The following is a 23,406-nucleotide window of genomic DNA, read 5'->3' as shown; positions in this document are numbered from 1 at the left end:
TGCGCTCGTTGCCATGGCACTGCCAAATGCTTTCAAAAAACCGATATGAATACGATATTTTGCACACAAATGGAAATGTCAAAAAACATCTTGAAATCCTAGCATCTCCAGAAGGAGAACCTCAAGCCGTCTCACTGTCGAAGATGGGAAAAGGAAGCAGATGGGTTTAGACTTCAGTGGGAAGATACAGAGGGTATATGGCATTGGATGGATTTTTGCTCAAAATCCCATCCCCCAACCCCATGCTGCTTAATGCCTTGCGTGAGATCTGGGTTCAAGCGTAGACTCTGGAATCCAACCTAATTTAATTTCTGAGCTGGTAGATGAAGGTACCCAAAGCAAATGTTGTTGTTTGTTTTATTATTCTTTGTCTTCCAGTAGCTCCGAGGGCCTCCATCAGAGTTTGGAGGCTTTGTACTAATAGACGGTGCCTTAAAAAGCAGTGTACCTAGACCAGACAACAGAAGTATGATCCCCATTTTACAGATGGGGAAATTGAGACACACAGGCCAGGGACTTGCCCAAGGTCCCAGTCTGTAGTTGAGCTAGAAATTGAAACCAGGTCTCCTGAGTCCCAGTCCTGGGCCTTATCCGCCAGCCATCTTTCCTGGCTGTATGACTCGGTCTCTGCTCTCAAAGCAGCACTTTTAGGCACAATCTGGCTGAAGACCGTGCTTTTGCAGGAGATGTCCGGAATTAACTGGGATGTCCGCGTCCACCTTTAGCCATGAGTTGTGAGAAGGAGGGTTTCTAGTCGTGTGGGGAGGGAGAGGGTTATAGGAGCACCTTGACGGCTTCTCTTCCAACCCTGCTGCCAGGGGAGCCAACCCAGTGGTTTGGGAGCAATGCCCTGTGCAGCTCGCCAGGAGAGACCGGTTCTATTTCTGAGCTTACTCGTCATCTGGGAGAGCTGCAGCATACGGGGCTGGGAAGAGGGGGCAGGGCCTTCTAGCCAGCTAAGGAGTCTGATCCAAAGCCCACTGAAGTCAATGGGATGCTTTACACTCACTTCAGCCAGCATTGAATGAGCCCTAAGGAACTGTTGTTGATTGGCTCTGCAAAGGGCTACGCCCTCCGTTCTCCTCAGCTGGGAAGCCTGACGGCCTTAAAGATAGAAGGAGGGTTACACTGGGAAATATCAGGGGGCTGGAGGAGCGGAAAGGGGCTTGAGTGCACAATGCTGCAATTGTAACGTGGTCATCTTGCAGTCTGCTCTCTGGTACACAGGCCTGATGTGTAAACTCTGCGGAATGCTGCCGGCCAAGGGAAAGCTGCATTACAGAGCCCAGTCACTGAAGATTTGGCACAGGCTTCGGTCGCCAGGTCAGGGCTTGTGCATATGAATGGCAGCATTATTGATTGCCCTAAACCAGCATGAAGATACCCAGAGAGGAAATGGTAACGTTACCTTGTGCAACGGCTAATTGGCTTTAAACGCAGAAAAGAGTTTTAGGAGTTTTTTCCACTGCCTCTTACGAAAAGATAAAGTCGTCATCTTCTCTAGATAGCATGTATTTTGAACGGAGATGGGGGACATGCTGAAGAGGAGAGATCTGTATTTCCCTGACAGTCTGGAAGGTTTTTGTGTCCTATGCAGGGATGGTTAATGCTAACTTCCCTTGAAACCAAAGGTTCATTTCACTAGCTTTATTAATATTCATGGACTGTGGTACCCTCTGTCTGAGGATATCCAGGCACTTTACATACATTAATCAAAACCCATAAGAGATGGGAGATTTATTATCCCCAGTGTCACTGGGAAACTGAGGCTGCATCTTCACATTCGGGCACCTGAGATGAGTGGCCTAAATAACCAGCCGAATTGTCGGAAGTGTTGAAAAAGGGAGTTGGGGGTGCTCAGCACTACTGCTAGTCAGACTAGTTATTTAGGTGCCTACGTGGTCAGTTTAGGTGCCTACATTTACTCCTCTGAGTTTGACAGTTAAGCCCTAAGTGAATTGCTCACTCACCTCAAATCCCTGGCAGAGCTAGTATTAGAATCCAAGTTCTAGCCAAATGCCAGTTCCAAGCCCGCCCCTTGTGCTTGAACCAGCGCATCCCACTCTCTGGTAGCAGAGTTAGGCTAAAGAAAGTGGTGCATCTCTCTGCTGCTGATCTGTCTCGTCTGAGATTCTCCGTAGTGCCTGTATCCATCGTCTCCAGTCTGCACAGCGAGATCGCTAGTGGGTCTCAAGGAGTCATTCCTCTCTTCTAATTTCTTTGGGCCTCGTCAGAGAACAGTGTGTGCTGATTAATTCAAAGCATCTGCTTCTGCAGGGGTTCCCAGGCTCTTTCATAGCATCACTTCCCACTCAGTCCCTCACCCTGGTCTTTCCCTGCTGGGCCTGAGAATCCTTTGCACATAACACCAGGGCATTTCAGTGGTGTTATTCCAGGAAACAGCGCAGTGATTTCTGGCAATTACCAGTCCAGAGCTGCTGAGCAAATCTTCCACACTGGAATGGCAGAGATGGGCAGTGAGACCTGGCTCTGTCTGAGTTTCATCGACTCTTCTTATCACTCTGGGATACATCGTGTCTCACTTACACTTGTGCACTCCCCTGGCAACCTGACTGGCACAGCGTTTCCTGAGTAATTCATTCATATGGCATGAGCAGAATTATTAGGAGCAGTAAAAGCAAGTGCCTCTTAATGTAATTGATGCTGGGAATAGCTTCCTGAGGAGAGCTTTGCAATTAGCATCGCTATTAATTTTGCAAATGGCCATGCTGAGCCGCCACATAACTGATAGGAAACGCCAGGCACTCTTCATTTGCTAGCGTCCCAAGGAATCCCCTTTTGGAAGCATCTCCCCATTTCTGGAGAGGTGGATAATTCCTCCCATATGGTGTCAGTTGCCTGAAGACCTTGAGTGTCTTGCTACTGCCTAGCAAGGTGGGCTTCCTTAAGCATTTTCCTTGATGGTTGGGAAAGCCAGTCCAAGCAGTTCCAGGGGTTTACCTCTCACCTGCTCTGCAATGCCAGCTTGCAAAGGGATGGGGAACAGGGACTGTGTCTACAACTAGGACTCCGTGTAATGTGGTTAATGTTGTTTGAGCCTTTTGTGAGCTTACATGGAATGAAAGTCACTTCTAGCGAGTGTGATTCTTGATGGGGTATGTGAGAGAAGTGCCTACAATTGGCCCATCTCCACGGCTCCGCCCACATCCTCAAAGGTATGTAGGTGTCTAGGTCCCACTGAGATCAATAGGAGCTAGGTGCCTAAATACCTTTTGAGGATCTGGTCCCTTCTCCCTGTGCTCTTCCTCCAGGTAGACAAAGGGAAGCAACATGGACAAACCCAGTTTCTTACTGTTCACTAAAGAACTAGTGATGGGAATCCCAATTTCAGAGGAAGCTGAGTGGAGATTTAATCAAAAGGCTTTAAGGCAAAAGGAACTATCCCAGCCCCCCAAAGCTTCTTAAGTCTGAGTGTGTTAATTTTTACTTTTCCTATGCTTGGCATAACTGGGGGTATAGGAAATGTTGCAGACCCAGCATGGGGAATTAATAAATCGGTGGCACTACCAAAACAAAGCTAGAATCCCTTTGGGGAGTGCAGGGGAGTTCTGCCCATCAGACCCAAAAACCGCCTTACGTTCTTTTGCCAAGCCTATTGCCAGAAACCCCATTCTGTGCTTAGTTTTCATGTCAATTTCAGTTATTGTTTCTTTTCCCCATCAGGTATCTCACGAATTTGCTATTAACTTCAACCCCACCAACCCATTCTGTTCCGGTAAGTACATACGCGGGCCCAGACCTTTCCAGCGTGGGGACCCGTATTTGCTAACTATTAGTCTGCTTAGGACTTGTTACCTCCCCTGTGATATCTTCCAAAGACCTGTTAACTTCATGCCCTGGACAGAGCAGTGTAGCAGGTCCTGACTAAGTCTTCAGTACAGCCTGTGTTCGAGCAGCGCAGCGTCCTGGAGGCTTATAGGACAAAGAGCACTGTATACCTCCTGTACTTTTACAAGCCCTCTTGAAGTTGAAATTCACAGAGCAGGGGCACAATATCCTAGGCACTTGTGCCAACATATGGAGTGTACGATCTAGGTAATATAGACCAAGGGCAGGTCTACTCTTAAAAGGCTGCGTCGGCACACCGGCAGCACTTATGTGAAGATGCTCTTACCCTGATGGGAGAGCGTCTCCTGCCAGCGTAATTAATCCACCTCCCTGAGAGGCGGTAGCTCTGTTGACGGGAGAAGCTCTTCCATCAAGGTAGCGCTGTCTACCTGTGGGGTTAGGTCGGTGTAACTACATCGCTCGTGGGTGTGGATTTTTCACACCCCTGTGTAGTGTTGTTATACCGATACAGATCTGCAGTGTAGACCTGGTCTACTAAATTGAATTAAAGTAATCTAATATCCAGGGTCCGCTTAACCCTTTGTGGGGTTAACCCATGTGTCTCCATGGTGCACTTGTCATCATGGGTCAGTATTACTTCTGTTGTTATAGATGGGGGAAACCAAGGGTCCGTCTAAACTACCTGCCGGATCGGTGGGTAGTGATCGATCTATCGGGGATCAATTTATCGCGTCTAGTGTAGACGCGATAAATTGATCCTCAATCGCTCTGCCATCGACTCCTGTACTTCACTGTGGCGAGAGGCGGAAGTGCAGTTGACGCCGCACCGTGAGGACACAAGGTAAGTCGACCTAAGATTCGTCGACTTCAGCTATGCTATTCTCATAGCTGAGGTTGTGTATCTTAGGTCGATTTCCCCCCCCCACACTCCCCCCAGTGTAGATCAGGAACAAGGCAAAGAGAGGCAAAGTGACTTGGCCCACGGTCGCCTGGAACTCGAACTCTGCCTCCTCCCTGAGGCCTTGCCGACAGGCGGGCATACTGGCAGGGATGGGAGGATGGAGATAACGACCTAACAAGACTGACAGTCCTGATTCTGTAGGCTGGAGAGAGGAAAGATGGTCCAGTGATTAGGGCACCAGTCTGGTACTCAAGGGACCCAGGTTCAATTCCTGAGTCTGCCACAGACTGCCCTGGGCAAGTCACTTAATCTTTTGGTTTCCTCAGGTTTCAGAGTAGCAGCTGTGTTAGTCTGTATCCGTAAAAAGAAAAGGAGGACTTGTGGCACCTTAGAGACTAACAAATTTATTTGAGCATAAGCTTTCGTGAGCTACAGCTCACGAAAGCTTATGCTCAAATAAATTTGTTAGTCTCTAAGGTGCCACAAGTCCTCCTTTTCTTTTTTTGTTTCCCCAGTTTCCCATCTGATAATGAGATAATCTGATAACAGCACCGCCCTCCCTCCTGGGGATACATAATGAGACTGTGGTGGTCAGATAAGTAATGGGGGACAGATAAGTACCTTCAACAGATGTTGCTGGACAGTGACATTAATAATTGTAACTCTGCAGAACCACGGTGCCAGGGTCCTCCATAAACCTCCTGCTCTAGTGTAGCCTTTTATCAGACTGTTAAACCAGTACTAAACGTTTAGTTTAAATAGGAATACACTTCTCTGATTGGTAAACAGAGCAATGCAAGATACTATGCGCTAGTTGCATGTCTGTGCAGATGCACAGAATAATGGTTGAAATACTATTTGACACACATGCTTGGGTGGCACACGTCCTTTTTTACCTCTTGGTAATGACATAATAAATCTTAAGTTGCCATATCATGCCCTATCTTCTATTCATGATAAATTATCTTAAATCAAACCGGGGAGGGGATGAATATCCCTGGAAATGAAGCATCTGAAGATAGCACAGATCTGATTAGGCATGGGTGATGGTGATTGCATTCTACAGGAGTTCCATTCACAGATGAACGTTCCTATCTGCAAGAAAAAGCTGGCTGGGAATGTTTCAGCAGGAACCATGAAATAGTTTAAATTGTCATCAGTAGGCTTCAGATTCAACACCTATCTGAGAGGAATCTCTGGACCTAAGGTCCTTGCTATACGCCGGGTTATATGTGCAGACTCAGACAGCACGGTACTGGGTCATGTTCAGACAGTTCTCTTTCTATTCGGAAGTGGATATCAAATTTGTTCTGTGGAAAGAGCCAAATTATGTCAAATTATGCCGTTACATTACCCTTGAAGCACAGCGGAGTTAACAGTGGGATGCTTTCACAAACATCAAAGTGAAGAATAGGATGCTCAACCTTTCATTCGTAAAATGAGAGAAAATGGTGCAGGGCCCCTTAGAACTAATGTTGTATTTCTCCTCTTTGGTCATTTTTGCATGGAATTACCCAGTTTACACATACAATCACAGTAATTCTGTGCATAAATTAGGTGCACAATTGAATATCAAAGTTTTATATTTTAAAAAGGGGGTTAGTGTCACCATTGGGGTTAAGTGTTAACACCTCCATTGAAATGAACAGGGCAATTCAGACCTCTCAGAGCTACTATTGCAGACTCAGGCAGGTACCGCAGCATCCATTCTGCTCCGTGCACCCTTTGAAGGTTTCCTTGGCAGTCATAGCAACATATTTGGTAAAATGAAAGCTTGCCAAAACTTACTTAGAACTGCAGAGGGCTCGGGGGTCTCCCCCCACTGTATTACAGGTGGGATTTTCAAGAGCGTCTAAGTGACTCAGAAGCACAAGTTCCATTGACTTTGATGAGAGTTGAGAGCCTGAGTCACTTAGGCGCTCTTGAAAATCCCATCCTAAAATAGACACTTAGACCCAGATCCTGCAACTTCTTGCATGCAGGCAGATTGCTGTGCTTAAGGGGGAGCCCTGTCGACTCCAATAATTCTCCAGGAAAGTCACAGCGGCCCTCATGCACGCAAGTGGTTGCAGAGTAGGGGTTTTACTGGTAGCTGAAATTATGCATACAGAAGCTGGGACCACCGTGACTGTACTGCAATACTTTACCCCTTGGAATCAGCTATATTCAAACACAAGAACGGCCAGACTGGGTCAGACCAAAGGTCCATCTAGCCCAGTATCCTGTCTTCTGACAGCAGCCAATGCCAGGTGTCCCAGAGGGAATGAACAGAACAGGGAATCACTAAGTGATCCAACCCCTGCCACCCCACCCCATTCTTTAGAGCCGAAGCCTTAACCCGTCAGTAAGAAGGGGAGAGAAAATTATTAGTTCCAGTTGATATTTATTCTGTCTTCAAAATCTCTGTGTGTGTGTGTGTGTGTGTGTGTGTGTGTGTGTGTGTGTGTGTTCAGAGGCAGATAGATATAACTTTTGCATGAGTGTACTTTAAAAGAGAGATGAAGGGATGGGAAAGAATGGAGCTGAGAGTTCAGGACACAGCTGGAAATTGAACCTCTCAGTGCAGCCACATTCAAATCTTGCATCTGTGCAAAGACTTTGGCGGAGGCTGGTCTCCTAGGTGATCAGAGCACAGATGACCCTCCAGGGAATCGGCGTCATGCTGTTCCGGTCAGGCTGGAAGGCATTGCCATCAGCTAGTGGTCTGAGGCTGCAGGCATGCAATAGCCTGTGTGTTTCCTTTTTGTGTGTCTTTACTCCTAGATATTTCCATTTGAGCAATGTGACGTTCGCTTGTCCAAGCAGCTTGGATTCCTGCTTCCCGCCCCGGCCACAGAGTTGGGCATTGCACGTTAGCAGAGCATTGAGTTTAAAGCCACATTCTGTCCTCTGATGTGTGTGGGTGGCTCCCTTTTGAAATGCCAGCTCCCTTTGCTCCCACGTTGCAGAGCAGAATTTGGCCTTGTTATTTCAGAAGTGAGGAACTTATTTAAAAAAAAACATTTTTCTCGGCTACATAAGCCAACAAGAGAGAATGCAGTAACTTCAGAGCCAGCCACCCCCAAGCCACTTGCATAACCCAAGCTTGTAAATCTGCTGCCAACAATAGAAGTCCCCTGCAAGCTGGTGGGAGAGTTCAGACAATGGACGTGGTAGGGATAGACCAATGTAATCCTTATCAGATGATCACCCATGGCAAACAGTCAATAAGGCGTCTGCTCCAGGGATGGATTATTTCCTTGTGTAGCCTGAGCTGAGACAGTCCTGTATCCCTAGTCTAACTTGCTGACCGGCATGTACATACCTGAGCAGGGCTATCAGTAACGAAAGCAAAAGAGCCTCCTCTAACACTTTCAGAACTTCAGTGAAACTTCTTGGTTCAAGTTTCCATTCAGACTGTTCCTCTGAGTGTGGCTTCTCTCCACTCCTTTCCCTGCTTTATGGCTGCCTCAGTTTTTTCTTGGCATGGTGAGATTCTTTAAGGGCATTTATTTGTGCTCCTGCTCAGGCAGGTTCTTCACATGGCTTGGTATATTTCCAAAAAACAAAAGGAAGCCCTATCTGAATTCAGGCATTAGAAACTCTTTCTCTCTTAACCACAAGGGCTCAGGTGTCTGCTGGAAAAGGTTTGTCGAAGCCAAAGGCATTTGAAGCCTTGTTTTCTGAAGTTCTGAGCATCCACAACTCCAGAGGAAGCCAGCAGGTGGTTTCAAGAAACACTGGTGGTAGACTGTATGGCCCAGTGGTTAGGGCACTGGACTAGAACCCAGGAGACCTAGTGTCTACTCCTGATTCAGCCACTGACCTCGACTAACTTCACCTCTCTGTGTCTGTTTCCGTTACCACTTCTTGCCTGTCTGTTTGACTGGTCGGGTATAGTGCTGTTTGTATGGTCTCTCGCAGAAGTGGGCTCAGATCTCTGGTGGGGCTACAAGATGCTACTGTAAGATAAGTAGCAAAGTGAAATTTTGCTTTAGTGATCTCAAGCTTCTGCCCATTGTATCTGAAATTCATTTTGATGTGTATGTAGAAGGTTACTGCAAGGAGCCGGCCTGGAGGCTGTCTAGTTAATGTCTGGTTTGTCTGGTTCTCTTGAAGGAGTGGAAGGCATTGTCCAAGCATACTCAGCCTGTCTGCCTCACATACGCTTCTACGGACCAACCAACTTCTCTCCCATTGTCAATCACGTGGCTCGGTTTGCTGCCCAGGCTACCCATCAGGAGTTTGCAGCGGTAAGTTAACAAGCGTCTGTCGTTTTATCTGTATCCCTGCCTTGGCTTGGAATTTCAAAGCAAGACTCATTAAGCTTACCATCTTTTTATCTCCTCGAGGGCACAGGATCATAGAAGTGCAAGATAAAAAAGACCTATTTGATAACTTAATCCGTCCCTTGCAGGCACAGGCTGTGGTCCCTTGGTAGAGGATGTATCAGATGTCAGTGATATGTACCATGCTTGATCTAAGCCAACAGGCCAGTCACTAGCTCTGTTTAAAAGCTGAGGGGATGTCTCACTGGTAAAGGCATGGAACAGCTATATCTAGGGAAGAAGTAATTTCAGATACCGTATGTTTAAACACTGTTGGTTTTAGTAAGACCCGCTGCTGCAGGTTCATGACAAAGGCAGATACAATGACAAAGGCATTGATATCATGGAATTCGGAGTTTGAGGTTCTGTTCGGGGACCTATAGCCTCTGTCACTGCAACCGTGGAGCATCTTGTAGGCACCATGGAATTAACCTCCATGCCCCTGGGTGGTAAGGAAGTGGTGTTCTCTCCATAATACAGATGGGGAACTGAGGCACAAGGACATTAAGCAACTCGCCCAAACGCACAGGAAATCAGTGGCTGAGCCAAGAATTGAACCCAGGTCTCCCGAGCCCCAGTTTAGTAACCCCAGGGGCCATCCTTCTTCCTCTTGTGCCACGTGTGTTTTCAGGCGAGTGAAGAGATGCGGTTTATCCTAGGTACTTATCTCACTATTATAGTGTCTGAGAACCTCTGAACACCCCTGTGAGGCAGTGCTTTTATCCCCATTGCCAGCGGGGGACCTGAGACACAGAGAGGCCCAGTGTCTTGGCCAAGGTCTGTACCAGAGCAAGGAGCTCGGCCTGGGTCTCCAAAACCCCAGGCTGGGCACTGCAACCACTGGACCAGGCCTCTGATCGACTTTTTTTTTTTTTTCCGATGCCCTTACCACACTGGCAAACAACTGTGTGATTTATTTCTTGACATAATACAGTTTGAGTCATTTCCTAGGTTAAACTCCGTGGGCGAGGTTTGGGAAAGCAGTCAGTGTCAGTGTTAATTTTTGCTCCCGTTAAAAGTTAGTGGGAGTCGGTGGGACATGCGTTAATTGCTACAGCTTACGGACGATGAGTATGTATGGCCCACGGATAGGATACGCCGAAAGAATGATTCATCTAAAATAAGGAACTCTACTATTTCCCCGTGCCCCTCGTTTTAATAGGTGTCTTTCAAACACAAGTGCTCCAGCTACACTGTGATGAGCATAACAGGCAGGAGAGGAGGAGACGATAGAATGCAGGGTGGGAGGGCTAATGCTGTTTGATACAAAGCCCGTCTTTGCAGGTGTAGAACAGTGTTTCGTGTCTGGGAGCTTGGCTTTCGGGCTCCTGTGTTGTGTTCAGTGGTTTTGGAAACACAAGCAAGCAGACTGGCAAATGGGTTGCGACTGAGGGCTCGTCTTCACTGGACATCTTTACCATGAGTTAATGGGCTGCTGCGCATTTGGTCAAGGCTGCAAACATTTCTTCTTTACTCTGGGGATCAGCCATATAGGACAACCCTAGGATCCCAACTTGAGGCTGACCGCCATTAATTACATCAAGGCAAAAGCCTCGTCTACACTAGGATTTTGCCGTGAGGTAGCAATCTTGATGTCTTCACTGCAGAAAAGGCCTGAGTCACAATCTGTGTCCCAGTTCCCCTTGCTCCAAGGGGGGGTGTGTGTGTTGGGGTTCTGGGGGGTAAAGTACCCAGTGCCTGCTTTATACCTGGTACATTCCCTGGAGCACTGGCCGCATGCATGCAGAGTCAGATTAATTTAGCAGCCCCACCAGGGCTGCTCTCCTTTCCACTGCTACCCCCAGCATGGGTAGCCAGCCCTGGGGAGTAAGGGGCTCCTTATGTCTCCTGACTACTATTTCAGTGCACAGGATGGGCTACAACCTGGCCCATGATGAGTTAAAGCCACTCAGTTTGATTGTTGCGAAGCTTACAACAACTTGCCTGGCAAATCGGGTGGCCTGCAGGGAGGGTAGATTATTTTATTGATTTGGCATTTGGGGGTGGAATGGGGAGGATATCTGAACTTTTCATGGCTCCTGGGGTACCTGGAAAATGTAGGTTGAAGGAGCTATGACTCTCGGGGGGGGTGAATAATCCACACCTCTGAGCATGGTAGCTATGCCACCGCATAGTGCAGATACAGCTAAGTCAACAGAAGAATGCTTCCATGGACCTAGCTGCCATTGCTCAGGGAGGGGGTGTTCCTACAGTGATGGAAAAACCCCTTCCATTGGTATAGGATGTAACTACGCTATGGGGTTAATCGGCATAGCTACAGCACCATAGCTATAGTCCCCCGAGTGTAGACATGACATCAGCTTCCTTTCCAGGCCATGTACAATTTAAGCTGACTTGAGAAATGGGGAAGAAAAGATCTGTACAATTAATAACATAAGACCTGCAAGGCGTCTTGTTGTTGCTTTTAAAACAAAAATGTCTCCTGCATCTGTCTTACACTGGTCTTACCTCTGCTGTCCTGTAGATGGCTGGAGTATTAGTAAGATCATGATGTAACAATTGGAACCTGAGCAATTGGAGAGAGAGGAAATTCTTATTCAGATGGGTTTTTAAACTCTTTGGTTTATTTAGCTCCAACACACAACTAACAGTTAGGAGGAAAATCTTTGTTAAAGATTCAGCATCCTCACTCTTCCAGTTAAGGGCAGAAAAGGCTCCCACTCCAGTTCTCTGGGTCTTCCAGGGAAGACTTGATATACCAAAGGTGAAAAGCAATCAACAAAGAAAACTTTAGTTTTATAACACAGTTCAGGTCTTCAGATGTCCTAAAGAAGCCACAAAGAGGGAACAACCTGTTTATTTCCTTTGCAAGGAAATTCCACTTAACAGTACACGCAATATGTACAGATCGCTGCTCAATAGCCAAGACGTTTGTGTCTCAAAGGGTATGTCTACACTACGAAATTAGGTCGATTTTATAGAAGTCTATTTTTAGAAAGCAATTTTATACAGTTGATCGTGTGTTTCCCCACTAAACGCATTAAGTCGGCGGAGTGCGTCCACAGTACCGTGGCAAGCGTTGACTTTTGGAGCGGTACACTGCGGGTAGCTAACCCACAGTTCCCGCAGTTTCTGCTGCCCATTGGAATTCTGGGTTGAGCTCCCAATGCCTGATGGGGCAAAAACATTGCGGGTGGTTCTGGGTACATGTCGTCAGTCACCCCTCCCTCCCTCCATGAAAGCAATGGCAGACAATCATTTTGCGCCCTTTTTCCTGGATTGCCCACGCAGACGCCATAGCACGGCAAGCATGGAGCCCACTCAGCTCACCGCTGCAGTTCTGAGCATTGTAAACACCTTGCGCGTTATCCTGCAGTTTGTGCAGAACCTGCAAAAGCAAGCGAGCAGAGCAGGATCTAAAGCCTGCAGTAGGGGGCAGGAATCCCAGTCTCCAATCTCAGGGGCTTCAGAAAGAGTTGTCTTTCCTGACTAGGTCTCAAAGAGCTGGACATTGTTCTAGCAAGTCCTAGACCAAGGATTCAGCAGGGGCAGGTTGAGAGCCCTCCACTCATGGGGAAGTTTCACTCTGAACCCCTAGGGCTAGACAAGAAGCGGCAGGTGTTTTCCCACTCCTTTTCCCCCTCTGTCCCTTCCCCCAGTTTCTTTACTTCCCTTCTCCCCACCTCTCTCTTACTCGCTGTAAGAATCATACAAGGACCACGGTTAAAAAGTGAAAGGAAAAGTCAGCGAAACCAATATTCCCATTGTTATTGCGGCTTGCTGTGTGCTCCACCATATCTGTGAGAGTAAGGGGGAGACGTTTAAGGCTGGGTGGGAGGTTAAGGAAAATCGCCCGGCGGCCAACTACGCACAGACAGACACCAGGGCGGTTAGAAAAGCACAGCTGGGCGCCCTGCGCATCAGAGATGCTTTGAAAACCAGTTTCATGACTGGCCAGGGTATGGTGTGACACTTCTGTTTGTTTCTCCTTGATGAAAACCCACCCCCTTGGTTGACTCTGCTTCCCTGTAAGCCAACCGCCCTCCCCTCTTCGATCACCGCTTTCAGAGGCAATAAAGTCGTTATTGTTTCAAAATCCTGCATTCTTTATTAATTCGTCACACAAATAGCGGGAAAACTCGCAAGGTAGTCCAGGGGGGGTGGGGGGGAGGAGGGAAGCACCAGGTGGGGTGGTGGATGATGGGAGGAGGGAAGGACAAGGCCACACAACTGTTCAAAACTTATTGAATGCCAGCCTTCTGTTGTTTGGGCAATCCTCTGGGGTGGAGTGGCTGGGTGCCCATAGCCTCCCTCCCCGCGTTCTTGGGCGTCTGGGTGAGGAGGCTGTGGAACTTGGGGAGGAGGGCGGTTGGTTACACAGGGGCTGCAGCGGCGGTCTGTGCTCCTGCTGCCTTTCCTGCCGCTCCACCAGACCCCTGAGCATGTCAGTCTGCTCCCCCATTAGCCTCAGCATTGCATCCTGCCTCCTCTCATCACGCTCCTTTAACGCAACCTGCGGCATGCATGCCGATTTTTGTTCCGTTCGCCTGGCCGCCGGCCCCGCTCAGCCCAGCCCGGGGTTCCGTCCATGCCTTTGGAGATTTTGGCATATATATTGGCATTTCGTCTTTTGGAACGGAGTTCTGCCTGCATGGATTCTTCTCCCCAGATAGCGATCGGATCCAATACCTCCCGTTCTGTCCATGCTGATGAGCTCGCCACGCTGGCCAAACAGGAAATGAAATTCAAAAGTTCCCGGGGCTTTTCCTGACTAGCTGGCTAGTGCATCTAAGTTTACAGTGTTGTCCAGAGCAGTCACAATGGAGCATTCTGGGATAGCTCCCAGAGGCCAATACCGTCAAATTGCATCCACAGTACCTCAAATCCAGAACACCGATGTCGATTTTAGTGCTACCCCCCTTGCCAAGGTGGAGTACAGAAACCGGTTTTAAGAGCCCTTTACATCAACAAAACCGGGTTGGTTGTGTGGACGGATTTAGTTTTAATTCGACCTAATGCAGCTAAATTTGACATAATCGCATACTGTAGACCAGGCCTAACTCTGCTGATTTTGACGTGGTCTGTGATCAAAAGTGAACCTTGAGCTGAGGGACAAGTTTTTTAAAAAATCCCTGTAAAGTCAGAAAAATATTTGACATCTTTATTTACAGTTTTTTAAGTCATGTGGGCAAACTGCCGATTCTGTGCCAGCAACCCAGTTCCAAAATGATGCTTCAAGCCACTCTACAATCCCGGAAGTCCTGGTTAATTAGCCCATCAGACTGTTTACACAACGTGCCAAAAAGCTGCTTGTTATCTCTAAGGATGGCCCTTGTGACTCCGCTCTGTTTCATTAACCGGTGAGGTTCTGTCTCGTTCTGGAGAGACTGTACCAGGATGTTAGCAGTGGTTTATGAGGCCAGGTTTTGCAGGTTACTTTCTGTTTAAGCAGGTAGGAAGGAAGGGCTCAGAGGAACATGGTAATTTAAAGAGACTCATGCAGCTGAAATAAAATAATGGCCTAAAAGGGAGGGAATCGCAGGACTGCAAGCGGATGGGTGTGAACCAGTTTCTAATGCACTGGAATCCCACGCTTGTTCTCAGACTGAACTATCCTGTGCACCAAGAAGAACTTCGGGGCTCCTAGGTGCTTCAGGTCAATCTAGTCTGATATCCAGTAGTGGTCCTGTCCCAGGGTGCCTGTGCCACAAGGGAAGTTGAGCCCAGCCCCATCTGACACTAATCAGCTGATGCTATGAGGCCAGGGACCAGGTGAGGGCTGAAGATGACCCAGTCCTCATAAGACTCCAGTGAGATGGAAATCTGCATGGGGCAGGGGAGCTTCAGGAGAACAGACCCATAAAGGGGGCTCGCCCCACCGGCTAGGCGAACGACCTGGCTGGGATACCTGCTACTGTGTAGGCACCAGCAGAAGCTTCTGGGGAAGAGACCTTAGGAGAGGCGAGGTAGCAGGGCCTGGTTCACCTGTTTCGATTAACTTTTTGAACTGTTTTGTTGGAGCAATAAATGCATCCCTGTGGCAAGGGACTCAACAACTGACATGGGTGGGAACTTCACTGGATGCGCTGGCTGGTGAGTGGGCCCGCCCCTTACATAGGAGTGGGGAGACAGTGCTATACATTGTCACTGGGTACGATCCCCACTAGAGCATCTCCTCCTAGCTGCTCTGGGGATTAGCTCCTTCCTCGTCCAACACATCCTTCTGCCGCCCGTTTGGGCACTCAGCTGCCTCTCTCACTCTGTGTTACTCAGGGAGCTCTGTCTTCATAGCTTGGCCCTCCAGCCAGGTCAATGTGCTTTTTCAATTCCAGGTGTTGTTCGTCTTTCCATCCAAAATGGCTGACTTCTCCCTCACTGCCCTGTTTGTGCCACTTCCCCAGTGTTTGGTAGGGGAACCCAGGCCCACCCTCTACTCTGGGTTCCAGCTCAGGAACCCTCTAATAAGGGCCAAAGTCTGCAATGTCCCACTTTGCTGTCGTTTCCCTGAGCCTTTTCCTACACCACCGGTCTCAGGCTTTTGCTCCACCACCCTTCTCGATATACCCTTCCTTCAGGGCCTGGAACCCTGGGGGTTTCTACACTCCCCCTGGGTTTCCTTCCTTCCCTGTCTAGCATCCAGAGCGTGGCTGCAGGCTCTTTCACTGCAGCCCCCATTTCCGCTGCTGACTTCCTGGCTTTCTACAACATAGGAACGGCCAGACTGGGTCACACCAAAGGTCCATCCAGCCCCGGATCCTGTCTTCCAACAGTGGCCAATGCCAGGTAATTCAGAAGGAATGAACAGAACAGGGAATCATTAAGTGATCCATCCCCTGTCGCCCATTCCCAGTGTCTGGCAAACAGAGGCTGGGGACACCATCCCTGCCCATCCTGGCTAATAGCCATTGATGGACCTATCCTCCATGAACTTATCTAGTTCTTTTTTGAACCCTGTTATAGTCTTGGCCTTCACAACATCCTCTGGCAAGGAGTTCCACAAGTTGGCTGCGCGTTGTGTGAAGAAATACTTCCTTTTCTTTGTTTAAAACCAGCTGTCTATTAATGTCATTTGTTGACCCCTAGTTCTCCTGTTAGAAGAAGGAGTAAATAACACTTCCTTATTTACTTTCTCCACACCAGTCATGATTTTATAGACCTCTATCATATGCCCCCCCCTTAGTCATCTCTTTTCCAAGCTGAACAGTCCCAGTCTTCTTAATCTCTCCTCCTATGGAAGCAGTTCCATACCCCTAATCATTTTTGTTGCCCTTTTCTGTACCTTTTCCAGTTTCAATATTTCTTAAATAGTCCCATGTGTTCCTTCTCAGCTGGGCTCCATCATCAGTCCAGGGTTACTGAGCCCACTTAATTCCCCTAAGGTGTAGCCTATCCACTTAATTGGCCCCTTCTCAGCCTTGTTAACCGTTCCTACGCTAGGGTTGGGGGGGGGCACACCCCATCACACATGCGCATATCAACATGCATTACAGCTGTCAAACACAGGCCCCATGGGCTGTGCTGGGGCCAGCCTGTGTGGTGTGTTGATGTAGCCTGTATGACCTGTTCTGTACAGAGCCTCGGCTTTCGTTTGCAAATATCATTTGTAGCCTTCCTGACCGCAAAGTGAACTTTCAAGATGTGAAGTGAGTGCAAACCAATGTCATGTCTGCTTGAGTCTGCAGACAGCCTGAAACAGTGACTTGGGCATGAGCTCCCATTAATCGCATTGGCTTGTCAGCTCTAGAGTCCAGGAAACGTATTGTCCATGCTGACTGTTCCGTGGCTGGTCTAGTGATCCGAAAAGGGGTGGGAATGGAGCCCTCGAATGGTGGGGAGGGAGTTCCTGGCAGGGAAGGAAATGCCCAGCTTGGAAAGAGGGAGGGGGAAGAGTCAGGGAGAGAAGCAAAAGGCGGGAGCAGCAGTAACCGAAAGGAGAGCAGGTCTTCTCACCGAGTGATACCGAATGGGACGATGAGGTCCTGGATAAATAATCAATGCCAACTTATTCATGACGCGAAGGCTACGTTCTCCCCTTAATCTCTGTGAAATCCTCCCCTTGACATCCGTGGGGAAGCATGAAGGCCTGAGTCTGTATTCTGGCCCCCAGACTGTAATCAAACCTGGAATCTGGCCCCTGCCACCAAATGAGTTGACACCCCTGCTTGAGAGGGAGGAAAACCCCACTGTGCCACCAAGGTTCTTACAATTCATGAGCGTCTTAGGTGCCCGAAGGGAGTTGGGGGGTGAATCAGCCCATGTGTTGTGGTGTTGGAAGACTACAGTAGTTACCACAGAGTCCCTCCCCTACAGCCCCCATGCTAAGGACAAGGGCCTGGGGTGCAAAGCCCCACTTGAATGTGAGGCTCCTAAAAGGGCCAGGTCCAAAACAGCTGTTTGCCTTGCTGGTACTTAGGCCAGCTCTGAAAGCACCAGGACAGCTATACGACATTGCACCCTGGAGCCACAAGTGTGTACGTTCGCCTCCCCGGAGCCTTGTTTGGCAACTTCTGCATTAAAAGGCAGGAGTTTAGAGTTTCACACCTCCTTAACGCCCTCCTGAGCATCTCTTATCCCTGGCCAAATGTTCCCACTCCCAGACTGAGCAGAACTTATTCCAAGGCCTTGTCTAAAGTGGGGTTACTCCTGATTACAGCATTCAGTGGCCAGCAACCAGCCTAGCCCCACAGCGAACCTATAGTGTAGACAGAGTTAGCAGTTATCAGCTGGTGGTTGCTTTGGTGCAGCTTCCATGAAGGGTGAGCTCAGCCAATGCAAATTGTGGCTTTGCCCATCTCCCATAGGGGTTTGCATTGATGCTCTGCACTAGTCACCAGTGACGGATTCCCGTCCTAGACAAGGCTGAGTTCTTTCCTGCTTACGCGGCAGGGATTACGTTTGCTACCCTAAGTGAGAGCAGGATACTGCACTAGTGGTGACAGATCTGCCGTCCATTTTGGTCTCCCGGGTCAGAGCCAGTGGCCAGCCTGAGTGATGTTGTCTTTCTGCCTGGGCCCATGGAAACAGCTCTGTTCCCTCCACACTATGCCCCAGTCCCGAATGCCAACTGGCTGCATAATTATCCTGCCTCCCCATTACCTGTCTCCAGCAATTTTTCAAACTGTCTGCGGTGATAACTCTGCTGTTCTTCCTTTTAAACCCGGTCCCTTGGTTTCAAGCTTGTGAGAGACCAACTCGCACGTTCGCCCGGGCAGAGCCGAGAGAGAGCTGGAGCTGCAGCATCTCCTAGTGGGACGCGGGGACATCTCGGCAGTGGGCCCGTACTCACTCTGAACCCCACGTAGTGCAGCTGGTTGGGGGCGGGGGGGGGGGGCTCTTGACAGCGTATGGCTGCGAGTGTGAATGTGGAAAGGAAATGGCCTTTTGCGCTTCATTGGCTGAGTGCGGCCATTTGGGGCAGTTGCAGGCATGTCAACAACCAGACGAGTCTAATTTGCTTAACAATAATGAAGATATTTCCAGGTCACTTTGCTTAGAGAGCAGAATCCATGATCCCTGAGCCCAGCAACCTCTAGGGGGTGGGGTCTGGGCCCCAGAGACGGTTAAAGGGCCAGCGCAGCAGGGCCACGAGGCATTTTCAGTTGCCTGCCCTCTCAAGTCGAGAGAAGCGGGCAGCAAGCATAGGTTCTTCACTACCCCCTTCCACACAAAGCAACGGGATGGGGCAGTGGGCGTGACCAGCTGCCCTTGCAAGACTCGGAAGGGGCTAGAGAGCTGAAAGAGGGAAGCTGAGCCACTGGCGGAAGGGCAGGGAGGGTTGTCTGAAGTCCTGGGATCTTCCCATTTTGGGCCCAAGGACTGGAATTGCTGGGAGCTGGGGATCTTCACCCCCTCCCCCAGCTGAGACAAGGGCAGCATGAGATCGATGGCCTTTCCTAGCTGGGGGTGGATTGTAGTGTGCGTGGGTCGGCTTGCTGTGTGCCGCCCCTTTAAATGTAAGAAGTCGGCTTGCCTGTTGGCTGGGGTCGTACCTCGCTGCAAAATCCTGGGGTTTGAGAGCTGCCTGGGGTTGCCCGGGTCCGTCGGGAGCCCAGGGCAGAGGAGGGGAGGAGCTGCTTTCCTCACAGCCCTCCAACCCCATTGCTGATTCCACCTCTGCTGTGCCCCCTCCCATCCCAGAGCAGTTCTTCGCCCCACAGGCCCACGTACATCTTGGCTCTGGGGCTGGGGAGCCGGCTTCCCTATCCCTGGAGCTGGGAGGCAGGACAAGCAGTCCCCCTTTTGTCCAGCCCCCCAGCACCTTTGTTTTGCCATCACCCCCCAACCCATAGAGAGACCAAAAACTCTTCCTGTGGGACATGGTGGTTGGAAGGACGATTTTGGTAGTGGTTGGTTTTGTCATCCTGGGCCAAATAAAGCTGAGCCGAACCACATGGGGGGACAGTGCCATGATGCGGGGACTCAAGATGGCGGGTCTGAGAGTGAGATACAAGCACTCTGCTTTCTCTCTCCTGGAGAGTGCCCGGGTGGTGGTGTTTTGGCTGGAAGCATCATGCTCGGTTACGTTTCCTCCTGCATAGACACACGCGATCAGCCGTGTTCCATATGTAAAGATCCCTATGTAAGAATACTTGACTATCCCTCTGTTCACCTCCCTCCTGTGAGAGAGGCCCTATTGGGAGATTGATACATAAGACAAAGTTTTCAGAAGTGGCCACTGATCTTGTGTGCCCAACTTGAGACAAAGGTGTCTTGAGCTGGACGTGCAAAACTGGAGGAACACAAGGTCAGCGGCTACTTTGGAGAATGTTAGCCGTCATTTATATGCTGTATAATCTGGAGCTGGAGTGGAAGGACCAGCCCAGTGATTGGGACACTGGCCTGGGATGTGGGAGCCCCAGTTTCAAGTCGCTGCTCCGCCATGGGCTTCCTGTGTGACCTTGGGCAAGGCACTTAGCCGCTGTGCCTCAGTTCCCCCTCTGTCAAATGGGGTCCTAGAGAGGAGTGGGGCACCTCTGGGATAAAACCACGCATTGAAACATTAGGAAAATGATGCCCTATGACCAAGCTGGTCACAGGACACACACATACGTAATCTGAAATTGTTGGCCAGGGAACATGGAGGAGGCAGCTGCTGCAGCACTGATGAAGACCGTGTATGATAAGAAATGCTACACACATTTGCAATGTACTATTCCATTGCTAGGTATCTGTGCAGCAGAGTTCCAGACTCTGTGTGATCTCTGGTGAACAAAGGGGACAAAGCTGAAAGTCAAGCTGAACGGAAGCCAGTTTGTAGCTGAAGCTGATTTAACAGGAAGCATTTACTGAGAAAGACTGTGATGCCACAGATCACAGCACAACCCCTGTTCCTTGTCTTTAATTAATATACACAATTTCACTTGTTTCCTTTCCAAAGGAGCAGTAACAGCTTGCCCCCATCCGCTTTCCGATCGTAATATCTTTCTGCACTTCCGTTTCAGTCTTCCATCCCTTTTAAAAACTTCAGCAGTAAATTGCTTTTCGAGGAGACGTCTCTTGTGTCTGTGGCAGTTATATGCTTACTTTGTTGTTGGCAAGTCTGGGTTTGGTTTAATTCCCTATGAATTCTGATCACTCTTTATTTTCAATTTTTGTTTTATGTGTCAGAATTCAGGGGGGTGGGGAGGAGGCTCCAGACCTAGGAATGAAAAGAGAAGCGTTAATCATATGTAAATTGCACCCCTTGGTGGCACGAATATTTTAAGCAAAGGAGCTTTTTAAATAGTACTAAGGTAATAGGCCTATAGTAGGCAAGTTTGAACTGGATTTTTCTTTTTTAAGATGCACAAAGAATAATTGATAAGAGTTTTATTCCCCCGTGACCTGCCCTCTTTCATCCCATCTTGAATGGATGGAGCAAATGTCAGTAATGGCATCTTTAATAATAGCCTTCTGACAAAGAGGCATCCGCTGAGACGATGACAGCAGCTTCTTTCCAGGGAGAGAGGCACATTTTGTTTTTAGGAATGAAAGAGGCAATAGGGGTGGGTGGATGAGGTGTGTGTGTGTGTTGCAAAAGCACAAGGGGCCCCGTGAGCCAACAAGAGGTAAATAGCTGGGGCCCAAACCTATTTGGAGACCCTGGGCTCTGAGGTTCTGCTGGAGAAAACCAAACCCTAGATCTCGGTGTTCCCAAGCATGGGAAGATTTTTGGCTCCAGATCTCGAATTTCCTGACCAGGAATGGAACATTGCAGCTCAGGGCCACCCCTCTGATCTTCACCATCGGCTGCTGGCCACCCCAAAGGGGTTGGAGCTCGATGTGCGGCTCTCCATGGCAGCTTTAGGCCCACCACAGAGACCCGTGGAGGGTACTTCTACACCGCAGATTAAGGTGTGATTGCAGTGTGGGAAGATATACCCGTTTCAGCTGGCGCAGGTAGTGAAGACATGACGGTGCAGAATCCAGCTTAGGCTGCCTGCCCCAAGTGGCCCCAAGTGCTGGGGACACTTAGTACCTAGTTTTGTTGCCAACTCCGACCAAGTTTTCACTGCTATCCTTACCTGCAGCGACTAGATGCAAGCAAGCCCAGGTCTGCCTACCCACGCGGCAGTCACACCTTAATTTGCAGTTACGACCTACTCAGAGTGGTCTAAATTGGTTTAGATGAAGCCAGAGGGGCAACGTCAGCTTGCACCAGAGAACTTGGCCCTCTGGTTGCAAATGGCTCCTGATGAGGATGGAGATTTGAGGAAGTCACGTGCTCAGCTGTGAACATTGAAAAGAATGCTGCTCATGTGTCTTTGATCCACCTCCCCCCGCCATTGTCGTTGTTCAGTCGCTAAGGCTAATATCCAACTGCAGTTATGGCCACGCGGACTTGAACAGAGAAAAGGAGTTCTAAGAAACGAGGCAACGTTAGTAAGTGGGGTGATTTATTTGGTTGGGACTCTATGGCTAGAGAAAATTGATTTGCACATGAGGAGGGGATCTGGAATGTAGTTCTGCCGTCAATTTGAGTGCTAGGGATTGGGGGGCGGAGGGGGTTACACAGATAACTTCCATCCCGGCCATAACTCCTGGCCATATCGGGGTGCAGATGGGGAATAGACTTTTACTTAGGATAATTCACAAATGAACAGAAAGCAGCCGTCTAACTCTGCCTCTGGTTTTATCAGCATGGTTTGCTTAGCTCAAACCTTTCCTTCTCAGGCCCTGGGCCTTAAGAACCATGAGCTGCTTGCAGGTGTGGGGTCATGAGCCGGCATCCATTTCTCATCTCAGGTTTTCAGCTGGAAGGGGTTTGCCTGGTCACTTTCCAGCCACGGAGCCTGCCCTGGGGAAGCACCCCAGCACCCTTGTGTCAGTTCAAGTTACATCTCCTTTGAGGTGCCATGGAAACCAGAATAAATTATACAAGTTTAGGGTAGCGGCCGTTGGCAAGCAGCCAGGGGTCACTGTGTGAAATAAGCGGTGGCAAATGGCAAAAGAAGTATGAGTTGAAAACATTAATGCAGATATTCTAGGCATGCTTGTAAATATCCAGCCTTGGGGGTAGGTGGATGCGGATCTATTGCTCTCTATCTGCCCAGCTATCTGGTTGGATGTCGTAATTCTAGGCATTTATGTTTTGTGAACATCGCCATGGTATCTGGGAACCTGCACTGTCACCGGGTCTGAATCGGCCCCATTCTCATTCAGCTTCCCTCCAAGAGTGTGACATTTCCTAAGACTAAAAAACCCCCCTGCTTATACCTTTTCCATGGCAACCCATATCACAAACAATGGAGCCCACCGGCTTTTAAGAGGTGGAAGCAGAAAACCGTGTGTGTGAGAGAGAGAGAGAGAGATTGCATGCACCTGACTTGACACGAAAAGGATTAATAAGCATTGGGAAATGAAAATTACCTTTCAAAGAGAATCTTCAGTTTCCAGATAGGCTCCTTTTTCACTAGCATGCTGGATATGTTGGATAATCCCTAGCAGTCTTGAATCTAATTCCTGACTTAACTAGCAGAAATAATTGGTGGTCACATTTTATAGGCAATACAGCCCATACGTGACTTAAATATCAAGTATCTTAAAAAATGGATGGAAAGAATGAATGATATTGGAAGAGCAGCCCGATTGTGTGCTAACAATCCATGCTGAATACTAAAAAAGGAGGCATAAGCCCCTAGAAGGCACCTTAGTATGGAGTCCTCTGACCTTTCTTCCTCACCCGAAGATTTGCCCAGAAGCCTGCAAGTCGTGAGTTGCTATCACTCCACATGCCATCCGATTATTAAAAGACAACCTGGTTCTGAAGTTGCATCTGCCCGGCACATGGAAAAGCCCAGTCTGTCCCCAGCACCCAGGATCTGCTTCCCTGTAGTTAAGTTTTCCCCTCTTTAAGAAGCCCCCCCCCCCCCCGTCTTCCTTTGTAAATCCCCAAAGATAGTGGAGGGAAAGAGAAGTGAAACTGAAAAACTGGTCCTGTTCATTGGT

At 48.9% G+C, this 23,406-nt stretch overlaps 1 protein-coding gene across 13 annotated transcripts in view; it reads left to right on the top strand.

The window, feature by feature from the left end:
* Nucleotides 1-23,406, top strand: part of CPNE2 (copine 2) — a 205,538-nt gene that overhangs the window by 111,558 nt on the left and 70,574 nt on the right. For all 13 annotated transcript variants that reach the window (XM_078848086.1, XM_073307437.2, XM_073307434.2 and 10 more), the window contains 2 exons: nt 3,685-3,736; nt 8,810-8,943. In XM_078848086.1, the coding sequence (XP_078704212.1) occupies nt 3,685-3,736; nt 8,810-8,943 (186 nt within the window). The remainder of the gene's footprint in view (nt 1-3,684; nt 3,737-8,809; nt 8,944-23,406) is intronic.

Source organism: Lepidochelys kempii, chromosome 12, assembly GCF_965140285.1.
Source record: "Lepidochelys kempii isolate rLepKem1 chromosome 12, rLepKem1.hap1, whole genome shotgun sequence".
Lineage (NCBI taxonomy): Eukaryota > Metazoa > Chordata > Testudines > Cheloniidae > Lepidochelys > Lepidochelys kempii.
Note: the sequence above shows the minus strand (reverse complement) of the source record. Positions and strands in the feature narration are given on the sequence as shown.